This window comes from Apteryx rowi, unplaced genomic scaffold, assembly GCF_003343035.1.
Source record: "Apteryx rowi isolate R43461 unplaced genomic scaffold, aptRow1 scaffold_89, whole genome shotgun sequence".
Classification (NCBI taxonomy): Eukaryota; Metazoa; Chordata; class Aves; order Apterygiformes; family Apterygidae; genus Apteryx; species Apteryx rowi.
Genome location: NW_020451193.1, coordinates 1,560,267 through 1,575,375, shown reverse-complemented (window position 1 = coordinate 1,575,375; position 15,109 = coordinate 1,560,267). Strand labels below are relative to the sequence as shown.

Here is a 15,109-nt window from a genome sequence, read left to right as displayed (position 1 = left end):
ATTAGTATTTTTTTTAAGCTGATGGGAAGGGGAAGTTCTGAAACATTTGTTTTGGCATTTGCTTCAATGATATGATCATGGTTGGTTTGATTTCCTCAGTAACCAATAAAACAAACCAAAAGTAATTTCTCCTTCAGCATCTAATTAAATGCAAACAGTATGTATATGTTTTTAAATGCCCTGAGTTCATGCCATAAATTTCCATCCTTCTCCCAAACCTGCTGATCTATGCACCAGTATAAATGTGACATTTAATCTGCTTTTGCATTTAACATTGTGAGCCATGTTCCAAATTTAGATAAGAGTTCATGTCGACTTTAACAAGAACAGGCTGGCCTGTAGAACATTACAACTTCTTTATTAATAAAGTTATTACATTTTAATATACTAAATATTAGAGAAAGAAAAAGCATTTTAATGTGGCTGTATTGAAATAATCCAATATTAAAAATACTAACACTTCTTTACATATTTTGCGAATCCATGCCAGATTTCCCTATGGATTCTAATAATGGCAACTGTAGAGGCACCGGCAGTGGTGAGTACATTTTTATAAAACTGTATAATAAGCTATAGTCTTGCAAATTCTTTCAATAATTAAGACCAATACTAAGCAATGCATAAATATTCTGTCTTGTCTTGAGATCTTGTAAATTGTGGTTTTGTAGATTGTGATTTCTGTCATGTGAAACTGAGATTTGGGAGCTGGAAATGCCTGTGTATTTCTTAGTGAAGGACTGAATTAACTTTTTAGCACTTCTTTTAGCATGTTTCTTCTACTTTAGGCAAAATTTCCATCAAATCGAGAGTGCTGCTGTGTTGGTTTCATAGAAAGCTTTGTCTTGCTGGCCAGGAAGAATGATCATTAAATGCATTTCCTTCCCTACTACAAAACATGCTGTAGTTTCTTCCGCAGATCTTCCAGCTATAACTTGTCTTCCCACTACTTTTCTGTGCAAAACTGAAAATTCAGTGAGAAAAAGAATGTCTCTAATTTCCTTGGCAAGAATCTACAAAAGCATATATTTTGCCACATCAATACAATGTAAACATTTCTCTTAACATTTTGTCATAAGGAGAAAAAGACTAATGTTGGTCAAACCTGTGTTATTCAACACAGGAATTCTACTGATCTGACTTTTTACACACTACACAGATGCTTCTTTGTATGCTTTAGAGCCTGTTTCATCACTGTCTTGGTCAAAGCATTTGCTAGTGTATCAGTATGAATTTTGATTTAATTGGGAAAATGTTTACTGAAATAAAAATAGAAATCACAAGTCTTTAAACTGTAAAGCAAAACAGTGCAATGTTTGAATTGTATATACCAAAAGAAAATTCTGTAGCCTTGTAGAGCACTTGTATTAGCGCATAAATTGTAAGGAAAGAAGAAATAAAGTTACAGATGTTCACAGTAATGTATAGTGGAAGTGCACTGAAAACAAGTTACAGGTTTAATAATCTTTAGTCAAATGAGGCTAGACTCAAATAGGCTGTTCAAGATTCATCAGGAAAGGAAAAAGATCTTCTGGTTTGCTAAGCAGCATTAAGAACTGATATAAGTAATGCTTCTGCCTATTTTCCTTAATTTTATTTTACTTTGCAGCAAACTGATGACTATACCAGCCCTCTCTATTGTGGAGGGCAAAAGCAATGAAGATAACGGTTTAAAATTTGTAAGTTAAATTCTGAACCCTTTGTAGATAATGGCAAAACTCCCATTAATCTGAGAAGATTAAGGATGAGATCTTCTGAGACTGTTTTTATTCCAGTGGGTCCCCTATTGGTGCTTTTATTTCTTCATTTTGTTTTTGCTGGAACTGAATAAACTCCTCTGAGTATTGCCACTATTCATAGACAATGCAATAAAGCAAAGCCTAGATGGGTAGATGATATAGAAATGTGAATTTGTAGTTAAAGCAAGCCAATGTCTATAGGATTTCTTGAATTTATTAGCTTTCCTTCAGAAGTCTTCCTCCTAGACGTTTGGCAAAAAAATGAGACTTGGGAACCTAGTGTTAGACGTACTGTCTTTTCTTTTCTGGAGACATGCTGTCTTTTCTTCTTGGTTTTGACCAGCTACAGTGCACAATGATGGTCAGTTTATTAATATGAGTACCTAAATGGGGTTGTGGAACTTATAACTGGGTACCAAGTTTTGATAACTTTAGCCTTAATCTCTGTGATAGAGTTGTAAAACAGTATTAATAATGTCCATCTTATAATACAGTTTTAAAATGTATTCAATAGGTCCCAATGTGAAAGAAGCTATGTAAGTGCAAAATGTTATTTAAATTCCAATGTACATCCTTTAGAAACCAGCAACAATTAAAAAAACCCTAACAATATTAAGCCCCTTAGCAAGCTTTACTTTAAATTGCCTTGAGCATGGAACCATATCTGAAAGACTAAGATTTTTATTATTACATATCTTTTTAATATTAAGCAATTTTTAATTGCACGACATGAGAAGGTGAGTTTCATGCTCTATGGCAACTGTACAAAGAACGTACAAACTACAGTTTGGGTATGGAAAATAAAGCTGGATACATTCTATGTCATATTATATCAGAAATATTTAATATCTTCAGAGCTACCGGCCTTCAGTGATGCAGACTGCATATAGGTAAGTAGTAGGGAAAGAGAAGAGAGTAAGATTCAGTTGTACTGTTTTAGCTGTCATGGTGCATCTAGACTAGTAAAAACAAAACCAAACGTATAAAACCCTCATCCAAAAAGAGAGTGAAGATGCACAGAAACAAGGCTGATGAAGAAGGAAGGGTACTGTTTTTATCACCAGTTTTCATTGTAGAACCACATTTTGTGATTCAATGCAGTATACTTGTTTCAATTGACAAAAACAGTTCAGCCCCACCTAAAAAAAAAAAAAATTGGTTTATTTGTATGTTCAGTAAAGTAGATTTGTAATTTTGCCATTGTAAATAGAGATTTTTTTTGCAAGTAGCATGAACATGAAGTGTTTGAAAGAATCCTGGACTCAGCTCCATGGTTTCTAAAACGTATTGCAAATATTCCTGGGTATTGTTGCTGTAAGCAATGTTAATGTCTTAAATCTGTTCAAAGCATCTTTTATGGTGGTGTCAATTGGCAAAACTTTTTGCTCTAAGTCTGCATGTATTCTCTCTTTCTTTCTCTCCGTCTCTCTTTCTTTCTCTCCGTCTCTCTTTCTTTCTCTCCGTCTCTCTTTCTTTCTCTCCGTCTCTCTTTCTTTCTCTCCGTCTCTCTTTCTTTCTCTCCGTCTCTCTTTCTTTCTCTCCGTCTCTCTTTCTTTCTCTCCGTCTCTTTCTTTTTAAAACTTTCTAAACTACATCCTTGTCTGTTTCATTAGATGTTTCTCAAGTCACTCAGAAGTTTTTCCGGACCTTTTTATCCTTATTTTATCAGCGAAGAAATTGCCAGGCTTGAGTACTTATATACATATTAATATATTATATATAATAATATATTTTTATATATATATAAAAATAATAAAATACTGATTGGTATTACAGACACGTTTTAGACTATGTATACATGTATGTTTAAGATGGCATATTTGTAGGTAGTGATTATTGTGGAAAACCCTTTTGCCATGCATTCCATTTGTTTTGGTATTTACAGGGGGAAGTTTTCAAAGGTATAGATGTTGAGCTTATGTTAGGCCTATGTTGGCTTATATTAAAAAAGAATATTTAATTGAAAAGTTAGCTGAGACACCAGTCAAAACCAATGTGAGCCTCTGTGTCTGTCTCCGTGCTTTGGATATGTTGTTKCTGTGGTTCCAGAGCTCTTTTGAGAATTCTGGAAGCTTCAGGGGAGAATATCCAGGCACAGTGGCAGACAAACATGCATTAGAAAATTTAAGTAGAGATATCCAGATCAATAACTGCACATGGCTCAAGTAGAATGGGATTTTCCCTTAGAATCAAGAGACGGTACATTTTTACATCATCTTTCTTTTGCTGCCTTCTTTTGCGGGTACTCTATTCACACTACCTGCGGAAAGCTCAACCTTGAAAGAAACATGCATCAGTCAAAAATGTTTTTTCTAGTACTCACATTATGTTTCTTTTGAAGGTCACTGTAACAGGAATTGGGAGTGCTGAGTTCATTATAGTTCTACAGCTGACTTTATAACTGACCTTGGCAAGTGACTTGATGCCTCATTTTATCAGTTTCCTTATCTCTGAATAGGAATTAGAAATAATTCATCATTTTGTAAAGTTCTTTGAAATATAAATTTGAAAAACACTGGGACTATTAGAAATTATCCTTCATTAAGAACATGGGCAGGTCTTTGCATTAGATTCTAGAGTAATAGTAATGAAACGTATTTCTCATGCTTCAAAAAAAAAAAAAAGCTTCAATACTGACTTAAAATTGAGAGAAGCGTGAGGGTAGGTATTCTTTTTCTACTAGTACCACAGAGCAGAGTTCTGTCGTCCAGGAAATTGTTAGTCTAAAACTTTGTGGAACTGAATTCTGAGATGCATGCATGAGTATGGGTCGTAGGATCAGGTCTTTTATGGCCTCTTCTGAGGCAACTTATAAAATGAGCCATAATTTGGCCTAAAGTATGCAGGCAGAAGGGAAGCCAAAAATCACTTCCCTTCTCTGCTTTTATTATTTTAACACAGTGTCATACAAAAGCTTAAGTCTGTAGTATATATAGCCTGTTATAACAATACAGTCTTAAGTTTTTTCTATATATAGAAATATATAGATTTCTGAGGATATGTTTGAAATTCAAGGAAGCAATGTTCTCTTCTTCGAAATGTTCTCTTCTCCCTATTTTTTGTATTTTCAACTACGAGAATTCTTTCAATCCAATATAAATAATAATTTGAGAAGTCCATAACCCCATGATACTGTCTTTGTTTTTTTTTTTAAATGCAGGAATCTTTTCCAGGAAATAAAAGTTCTTTTCGAAACTCTAAATTTAGCGTTCACTTTGGATTTTACTAAATCACTGGCTATATGCATTGTTATTTTAGATCAGTGGTGTATAGATATAGGTTGTATTAAGTCTACTCCCATTTAAATGCTAAGTGATTATATAATCAGCAGACACTGCTAGATATTTAGGACATCGAGTATGAGTCGGGACGCCTGGGTTTATGCTCAGGTCAGCTGCTCTGCTCTGAACTAGATACTGCTTCTACTGATTGTGTCCAAATAGATGACTAAAGTATGCTTAATTCTGGAACCTGATGTTTGAAATGGGTGTACTAGTGGGCTTGCAGGGGGAGATTTAAGTGAGCTGGATTTGACTGTGCAACTCTACCAAACTCCACTTATGCACTAGCTTAAAATAAGTGGATATTTGCATTAAAATAACCAGCAGTGAAATATTTGTGTTGTTAATACAAGCATGGGTCTGAGGCTTCAGCATTAGTACTCTCCTGACACTAATGAAAGTGTTTTTACATCAGTTATTGTTTCCAGCTGTCTGGAAGCTGCACCACTGGAAATAGTACTTTGACAGTGTTCATTTGTATTGTGTTTTGAAGGTCACCCTTACTGCCATATGGACTACTAATTTCCCTATTTATTATTACATTTAAAATAAACCTGAGGTTCTGCATCATAGTTTTATACAGCAAAGTCAAACAGAAGGTGGCTCTCTGGCCCATATTTTTGTTATTACATGTCCCAATTCTGTATATGCAGTACAAGCTTAAATTACACTTAGATGTGATGATCAACAGTGCAGATTTATCAGAAGGACTTAGGTCAGGCAATGGCAATCTTTCCAGGCAGCTATGCTAACCATATTATTCTTTCCAAATTAGAGAATGAGCATGCTGGTAGAACCGCAGTGGGATCTAGGGGATGTTGCCAATAAGCTGCTGATCTTTCCTCTGTTAAAAGTATGAGCTCCAAGCATCTGCGGAGTTTCAAGCTCAATGAGGGAATTGTTGCCTTGAAACTGAGGTTTTCAGCTGCTGGCCCTGCTGCATGTCAAAACCTGCCTGTGTGCACTTTGATACCCTCATGTGGCTGTCCCAGGTTTCAGTCTCATGTTCCGTAGGAGAGGCTCATGAGCAGCTCCTTGTTCTAGTTATAACTACACAGTTATTTGTTATTCATGGAATTTTTAGCCCTTGTAGTTTATTAAAGGAGAAGCCAGAACTTCAACACTATCCCTACTGAAATTGTTTCAAGCAAAATTAGTTGGGAAGCTAAGAAGCGACATGATTGTTTGGCCAAAAAGGTAGTGTTCTGTCCCTGTGGTGAAGGAGCCTGGTTTCTTGTCTTTATCCCCCACTGCCATTTGACTTTTAGGTTAAGGTTTAAATACAGTTGCAGTTCCCATGCCAGGGACATCTCTCGTAACTCCTGGCTCCTACATGAGTGCCTTTAACTGTTCACCTCTGGTCCTCTGTGCTCTCTCTGGTCTGTGAATCTAGCATTCCTGGCTGCACAGTGGTACAGCTTCAGGTAGGAGTTAAAATTTTTCTCATTCAGAGAAGCTCAGATGCCTCCCTGTGTGGTAAGAGATTAGTTTTGAATTCCCTCAGTCTGAGGACAGCACAGGGTTCTAATTTCTGATYTCTTGGTAAATTCTTGAGACTGTGAAGTAAAGATGGCTCTCACCCCCAGCTGCACGTTAAAACACATGTCATCTTTTCTGTGAAAGGACAGACAGAGGTGCCTACCTTCATGGAAGGATTCCTGCATATGGATTTGGAGGTAGGGGTTAGGACCTCCTCCTGTTCTGCATCTGAAAACTAAAATCAGAAGAAAGGCAATGTTAAAAATGACTGAGCCGAGTATTTCCCATCTGCACCTGTGGAACCAAGGCAGCTCCCTGCTCGCCCTGTGAATTTGCTGGGATAGCTGTTCTGTTTAGTTTTCTAGTTTTCTTCCTGTATTACATAGTGAGTGTCAGAGCTTGCTTTAAGGCTGTGGACTGTGCCCTAGGGACACGATGCCTGAAAGTTAGGCACAGCAGTGCAGACTTCTAGGTATCTAAGTCCTTGGACTTAGCCCATAACTTCTCATTTGGATCTACATTTAGAAAATAAAGCACTATTTATAGTATATGCATGAAAAATACCACACTGATCCATTTCACTAATATTGGCTAGATTGGTACCTTTGCCTTGGCCTGTCATCCTGTTGGTAGGAAAAGAACACTCTCTACTTTTAGCTGCACTTTACTTTAGAAATAAAGCACCTATTTAAGATGCATTTTTTTTCCATTTTGTTTTGTCATAGGAATAAAAAGATAAAATGCAAGTTTGTCAGTGGTTGTTAATATTCTACAAGCAGTACTCTAAAATCTCCATCTAGACTAGTCCTTTGTGGAGAATGTAAGCCATTAAGTAGACAAACCAAACCAAAACAAATCTTGGTGCAGTTTCACAATGTCTTCCTGCAGAGCAGACCAACAATACCCTGTATATTTTGATATTTACCTTGTATGAAATAAATTCAGGCAGTGTTTTTAGTTAGATATGAGTTTGGAGTTTCAGGGAAATTGTCACTGGGCATATGCTATATCCTTTCTAAACAAAAGTTTCTGTTTTACAGAGCGCTGCAAATGTAAGCCTATAAAAGCTACCCAGAAGACCTATCTTCGGAACAATTACAACTACGGTAAGGACAGCTGCATGGCCAGGTACCAAGCCTTTAAGGAGGAAATCAGTATTTTTAAGGCTACAGTAAGGGAATTAAATATGTAGGGCTGGGAAAAATTTCAGATTTTCACAAAGGGAGGCTATGGACCCAATTACTAATTGTTAACCCAGTAGTCCTTATTACAGAAGGAAGATGTGGCCTGAAGCATTGTTTCCAAAGTCAAAACTGAGAGTGCTTGTAGAAGAATGAGTAAGGATTGGCCTAATATTTTAGTACAAGATTGCTTTCAGGATTCATGCACTTTTTTCGTATGAAAAGTGTTTTGACAAAAATGACATTGTGGACTTCTATGCTTAAATTTCCTCTTCAATATACAGCTCAGATATGATCTGCTTACACAGGAAAGGCTTTTTTGTTTTTTTAACTAATTTTCATGCTTGCAAACTCACTGTGGGATCCTACTAGGTTCTTTCCTTCTCATATTACCCAGTAATGAACATCTTGTAGGCCGTGTTAGGCTGTCAGTAACGCTTAGGAAACTGCATGATGTTCATATTGTGTCTATTATCCCTATTGCCCTAGTCTTCAGACATATCACAGGTTCTATCTGCTGCTTTTATTCATACAAGTTGTCTTAAGCAGATTAACCTGATGAAGTCAGTAAATATATATCACTTAAGAGTTGAATAATTAGGCCCTTGAGATTGGAACCTGTGGGGCCTATTCTTGCTGCCCATTACTCATGTGAATAGCCTTAGGTGTACTGAACTTCCTTTAAGACTTCGTCTAAATGGTAGTGATTACTTAATGTTCATTAAGATTATGTATTTATACAATTACTGCCAGATAAGTCTCTTTTAAAAATAAATCCTGTTAGAAGCTAATAAGAATATAATTGTCTTCAGTCAAACATTGTTATTTTTGAGGTGACTGTTTTAATGTTTTTTTGGTGGATTTATTTGGGAAATCTTTATGGAATGACTATTATCTAGTGGATACCACACCTGCATGTTGTAGAGAATTACTGAGCATGCTACTGATGACTGTGCCGTAATTGTTTTGGAGATGATTACTTACTACTGGCTCTCTTTGTATTTTGTATCACATTGTTTCCTTCTTTTCTTTTCTTTTGAAACTAAAGAGCTTTCGAAAGGCATTTGAAAGAGCTCCAAACTAAAGTAAGATTTTTGTGTTGAAGTCTTAAGAGGTTTTAAGAGAGTGGATCACTTTGGATAAATTGTGTATGTTAATTGCATAATGCTTATTAGTTGTTGGCAGCTGTATTTAAAGTGGCTGAATACATGCTGGTTGAATGTCTTTATGGACAATGCATGAGAAGAGAGAAGTCCATGATTTTCTTTTCTTTCTTTTTTAAATTTTTTTTCTTTCTATATTACCTTTGTCACATAGGTTATAAGAAATTAGAAATCTGTGGAATTTTTCATCTGAAATGAGAAGGGATTCTGTTGTCTGCAAGCTGTGAAAGATGTAGTGTTCTCTAGAGTATGACCTCTGGATTTGCTTTACATTTGCATGTGGTATCAGTTCATTGGTTTCCAGGAGAGACCTGAAAAACTGTTGCCTTTAAAAGGTAACTTTCCCTCCTATGCAACTTAAGGCAAAAAGAAAGGATAAGGGAAGAAACAATTAGACAGGTCACTAGGTCAAGCTCAGGAGCATTTGGAGTTCATAAAGAACAGAACAGATTGGTGCTGGGTCACTGGAGAGAGAATAAAAAAGGTAAGGGCCTGTCATCCAATAGAGATAGTGATACAATAAGTTTTTATGCATATTCACATTTTGTGAAAGGCTGAGAATGACGAATTAACTTTGGTCATCTATACTGCAAGCAGTCAAGGAGGGAGCAGTTGTAGCATGAGTGAAAAGGAGGAAAGCGCGCAAGTAATGAACTAAATGTATAATATGGAGCAGCCTCTTCATGGAGGATGAAGTGATGAAGCAAAGAGTTGGGGGTGGGAAAATTGCTGGAGTTCAGCTAAGCTTTTGGTAAATGAGCACACAAAAGACTAATCTCTGAGGTCACTAGGAATAGCTTGTGGGTAACCCGTATTGTTTGCTGCTGTTAACTGTACTCTGTTACTTTTTCTCAGTCATTCGGGCTAAAGTGAAGGAGGTGAAGACTAAATGTCACGATGTCACTGCAGTAGTGGAAGTAAAGGAGATTCTAAAATCTTCCTTGGTGAACATCCCAAAGGACACTGTAAACCTTTACACAAATTCCGGTTGCCTATGTCCACCACTCAGTGCCAACGAAGAATACATCATAATGGGCTATGAAGATGAGGAGCGCTCCAGGTAACTCTTTCTGCCTTATCCTTGAAGCATATTTGTTATTGATCTATTCCTCTACCCACAGAAATATTTCGGAGGCACCAGCCTCTGAAAACTTGGTGTGATTCTCTGTACAACTCCTAATCAAATTCAGCTGGACTGCTGAATGGCAGAAGGCTCTCTCTGTAAGCACAGAGTTTGCAGTTTTGTTTGTGTTGGCTTGTACAGCCTATATATGCCTGTTGCTAAAATAACTGATTGTCTCCAATATGTAGGTTACTCTTGGTAGAAGGCTCCATAGCTGAGAAATGGAAAGATCGTCTGGGTAAAAAAGTAAAGGTAAGAAAATATCTCACCAAAAGTCAAACGTTGCAAATATTATGAAACATTTGCCCCACCTTTTCAAAAAAAAAAAAGGAAGAAAATACGCTGGCAGGCCCTAGTTCATTAGTATCAGTGATTAAATGTTAACCTGGCTTGTTATTTATTATATTACCCAGAAAAATATACTGAACAAAGTAAAGAGATAAATGGAATTACCTCAAAAGTACACTAGTGTAAGAGCAATCAAGACTTCCATCTCAAAAATCAAGAAACAGGAGTGTTTTAGCTCTGGAGGCAAACTGTGCATTCTGCAGCACGTGCTTACTTCATTGAGATTGTGGTAATAATGAAGAAAACAAAGGGTTTTACCAGTGTTGCCTAACCTAACACAGAATTTATTTTCAGATTTTAATATTCTTTAAATACAGTTCTCTTATCAAATTGTGTGGGGTTAGTGACTATTTTAGATTTATCTTTCTGGCCTAGATGAGGGAGGTATATGATAAGGAAGTCTCATATATTACACGTAATAGAGAATTTGAAGCAATGAGCTCAAACACAATCCTTGAAAATATATTCTAATGTATTCTAATATTTTAATATATTTCAAGTACTGGGAGGACCAGCTGGCTGTTTAAACTAGGTGTCCACACAGTTCTGACCTGTATATGGCAAGAAATTACTGATTAGGAGTTGGTGACATTGATGACTATTGATAATTGCAGACCATGTTCTCTTTGTGAYGGTATTCACCAGAAAAATGGCCAAATAGATAACATGGCACTTGACATTGTCAGAGGTGTACAAATATTAGTATGCATTTCCAGCAGTTCCATGATCGTTGTCACTGTCCTCATTTGTCCTTATTTTATTTGGCAGTGTAGCTGACAGTCTTAACAAAAATACAGTAATCAAAGAGATAGGAAAACTTTTCCTATGACTTCGCAGATGAGCGGCCCTGCTCCAGCCCACTGGGATGCCCTGTGCCATTCGCTCCCTAGACAGTATGAAGTTTCATTTCTTCAGAAATCCTTTCAGCTAAATATAGATTTAATTATGTTCCTCTGCCTCTTGGCCCCCAACAGAGGGGTGGGTTTTTTGGTGGAAAGAGAAATAACTGAAGTTGATTGGCTTTGTGCTGCTGTTGAGAAGCCTATGAGAAGGTTGTCCGAAGTCAGAGCAGCTTCATGAGGGCACTGCTGTCCCCAGAGCTTTACTAGAATATGAGTCCCAAAACTGGCCTAAATTTACATTTATTGTTCCTTTCTGTTCTCGTATTCTTCATGTATCCTGCTCTTTCCTTTCCTCCATCCCATACCACCCTCCGCCCCCAGTCTGCCCCCTCGTGCCTTTTGTTCCTTGTTGAAGGGTGTATGACCTTGGACCCATTGCCAAAGAGGGTGGTGTTAGGAACCATACCATGTTGCTACTTGCTTCTCAGGGCAATCTTCTTTTCCAAAAGCATTATCATTTGTATCAGCTGTGCATTTGTTCTAGTTTTTTGTACTGCTTTTGCTATTACCTGGAAAAGTATTTTCTGAAGATTTTATTCCATGGTGTTTTTTGCAGCACCTGCAAGGAATACCAGTTATAGGATAAACAAGCAATGAAGGGTTCTTTTGAATCCTTTTGCTCTGCTTCTTTTGAATCCTTTTGAATTGTTTAACACCTTCACAAAATTATATGGGCAACTGTCCAAAGTACTGTAGAGCCAGATCTTTGGAATATGCCTCACAGCATGATACTACAAGGTGCTGAGCTACTGTCATCTTCCAGTGATTTCCTTTGTATCCTCAGCACCTCACTTGAAAAGATCAGTAGCTTCCTTCAGAAATGGTGACAGAACTGAGCACAACTTCAGTTACAGTTTCATTACTGCTTCTATCCCTCCCTCCCCACCAGAATTCTACAAAAAGTTCTCAGTTAAGTATCAAAAGAGCCTGAGGACTCTGGTTTTGAAGGTAAATCATGCTTCTAAATAAATGCTTGAGCTGTGTGGTGTAGGAGGCTAACTGCAGGAGTTAATCATCCTTGCAAGATGAAGATAAAAGTTATTACAGTCTAATTTGTTTTTCCACAGTTCTTTTCCACTATTCAACCACTGCCAAGGCTACAAGAACACTAGGCCAGGAAATCATTTCTCTTTTTTGTTTAAAGTAACCTACTTATAATTCACATTCCACTGTTTGGGCCCTATCAGAGGCTAATGCGGTGGAAACAGTGACTATTCTCAACCAGTGCTGTTCTAGACTTTTGCAGGTGCAACTGGAGTATTCTGCTGTTTTTCCTTTCTAATATGGGGAGAAGCAGTTGGCTGGATGGTAGAATCACCTGGGTCAGTGGTATGATTTGCTGGACTTGGATTGCGCTGTAATGTTGAATTGTAAATGCTAGGAGGGAAAGCAAAGATTAAGTCCAGGGGAAAAAACTGTTTTTCTTTCAAATATTCTTCATTTGAGCATAGTCTGGCAGTATTTCCTTATTAAGGTTTATTAAGGTTCCTTACTAAATCTATTCCGCAAAAGATAGGAGTATCTGTAATGGGGCATTTCTGAAGTGAATGGCTTGTAAACACATGCAATTGTTTTAAATTATATTTATTTATTCTTCTGTTATTTATTTATAATTTCTTTGCACTTCAATATACAGCGCTGGGATCAGAAACTCCGCCACCTTGGAAAGGGAAAAGGAGAGCCTGGACAAAGTGATTCAGCTCAGAAGTCTGGCAAAACCAGCAATTCACGACAAGCACGTAATTAGATGTGAAATGCTGTATGTTAAAATTCAGTGGACTGTATATCAAGACTTGCATTGTTGGAGCAGCAAAGGAGAAATTGCACTATTGCACGTTATATTCTATTGTTTACTACAAAATAATGTTTTAGCTTATATTAGTTTTTATTCTTCTTGGTGTCTGCCTTTTTTTTTTTTTCTGGATCTGTGCAAGCTCTGGAAATATATATTTTTCTTCTGTCAGAAAACTGCCCTTATGAGATGGGGAAAGATTAGGTCATGCTGAAATTACCATTTTATCTCCTGAGTCTTCTTACAGAGAAAATTCTGATGTAAGCAGGAATGAGATCTATCAAAGATTGTGATTTAAAATCATGACTCACACCAGTTTCCTTGTTCCAGTCTTTCTTATCACAGGCTTGGTCATTGTTTGCAGAAAGTCATGAYGGGAGGAGTGGGCGTGGTTGTTGGGGTTTTTTTGTTTGTTTGGGGGTTTTGAGTGTATAAATTTTTATTCTGAAATATAATGGCCATATATGTACTTACACACACACACACATACACACACACACGCACTTAGAGGCACATGACACTTCTAAAAATGAACGGAGAAGAAAATTGTTTGCAGGGTTCCTCACAGAAAAACAACAAGACAATTTTTTACTAGTAGAAAACCACAGTTTGGATGTTTAGTGCTGTTTATGTGGTTACTTTTTTTTGTTTGGTCATTGGTAGAGTTACTTGTTTACAAAAATACTAACTAGCATTAAGGAAAGAAATTATGTCAAGAGAACTGTTTTACTCAGTACACCTTTGTTAAATTTGTAAGTAATTTTGTAACTTGTGTAAGCCGAAGCCTATCTTAAAATATTTACTGCAGCAAACATTGTGTGCTTATACACATGGGACTTGTTTTTTGAATATGTTGGGAATACGTGGGAAATGTTGTATTGGTCTGTTACCTCGGAACATAATTTACAATATATTTTTTCTCTTATAATGGCAGTTTTCTTCCTTTTCTTTCATTTCTCTGCTGAGTTGTAGGAGTAGACTGACTTACCAGGCCTGTTTCACAGTACAGGTCTGCACTTCATCATTTTGATTTTGTGGTGTTATTCTTAAATCTGTGCCTACGTAAACAGCAGTGTTCAATGCTCAGTAAAATATGTCCAATAAAAGAATTGTAGTTGTCAACACAGATCTTATCTGACTTTTGAATCAATGTCACTTTATTATATTACTGTTCAAAATATAAGCTAAAAACCAAAAAACCTTCATTTTTTTTGTTTTTTCATAAAGTTCTTTGCGGACAATGCCAACATTTGAAATTAGCACTCTGTTCTTTTCCTGTTTTTCTTGTCTCTCTTGCTTAAAAAGAATTTAAAATAAAATAACAAGCATCTCGGTATAGTATAGTTCTGTATAGTATACAGAAAAGAAACCACTCTAAGATGTAAATGGCTTTGCATTTTCAGCTGAAAGTATTGTTGTGCAGTTAAGAGCATTATGGCTGCCTTTTGTTAAGAAAACAATTTTGCAGTTTTTAGATAGTTTAAAAGTATCATAATAAAGTAAACAAATATTTTGGCATATTTATAATAATGTTATTTTAAGATGTCCATTAATAACCAGAGGTTTCAGGGCAAGATTTCAATTGTGCTGGATACCAAACAAGTTGAAACACTGGCCACTGCTGAAAAGCTCACAATCTCATTTGTGGTTTTCATTTTGAAAAAGTAAGGGGATAATTTAGAGAACTGAGTGGTTCTGAAGATTAGCAGCAGAATATTAAGCCTCTAGCTATTTCGGTGTTTCCTCAGAAGTTGTAGAAGGGCTTTCAAAAGAGAAGCTGATTTGAGGGTAAAGAATTAAAACAATAAGAATCATTTAAGCCAAAAACCTAATCAGATTTGAAAATGTTGCTATGATGCATCTTGGGCATTGTAGTTTAGTGCTTCCTTTCTCATCTATTCTGTCATCTGGTTCCTGTTTTTCCAGCCGGGCTATCAGTGAGCAGCTCTCTGGCTGTGATGTGTCATAATAGATACGTCAGGATGAACAGCATCACTGAAGCAGGAAATGGAGACCAGGGGCTAGTAAGCTGCAAGTCCTATGAGACCCATTATCAACATGATTAATTAAGTTTAATTATTTGGCTTTGTACTTTTTAGTTAAA

General features: G+C 36.6%; 1 protein-coding gene across 1 annotated transcript in view; it reads left to right on the top strand.

Moving 5' to 3' along the window:
• Positions 1-14,393, top strand: part of FRZB (frizzled related protein) — a 27,026-nt gene extending 12,633 nt beyond the window's left edge. The window contains exons 2-6 of the mRNA XM_026091004.1: positions 491-538; positions 7,537-7,602; positions 9,696-9,900; positions 10,152-10,215; positions 12,850-14,393. Coding sequence (XP_025946789.1) covers positions 491-538; positions 7,537-7,602; positions 9,696-9,900; positions 10,152-10,215; positions 12,850-12,960 — 494 coding nt within the window. The 3' untranslated portion in view covers positions 12,961-14,393. The remainder of the gene's footprint in view (positions 1-490; positions 539-7,536; positions 7,603-9,695; positions 9,901-10,151; positions 10,216-12,849) is intronic.
• Positions 14,394-15,109: the final 716 nt, after the last annotated feature.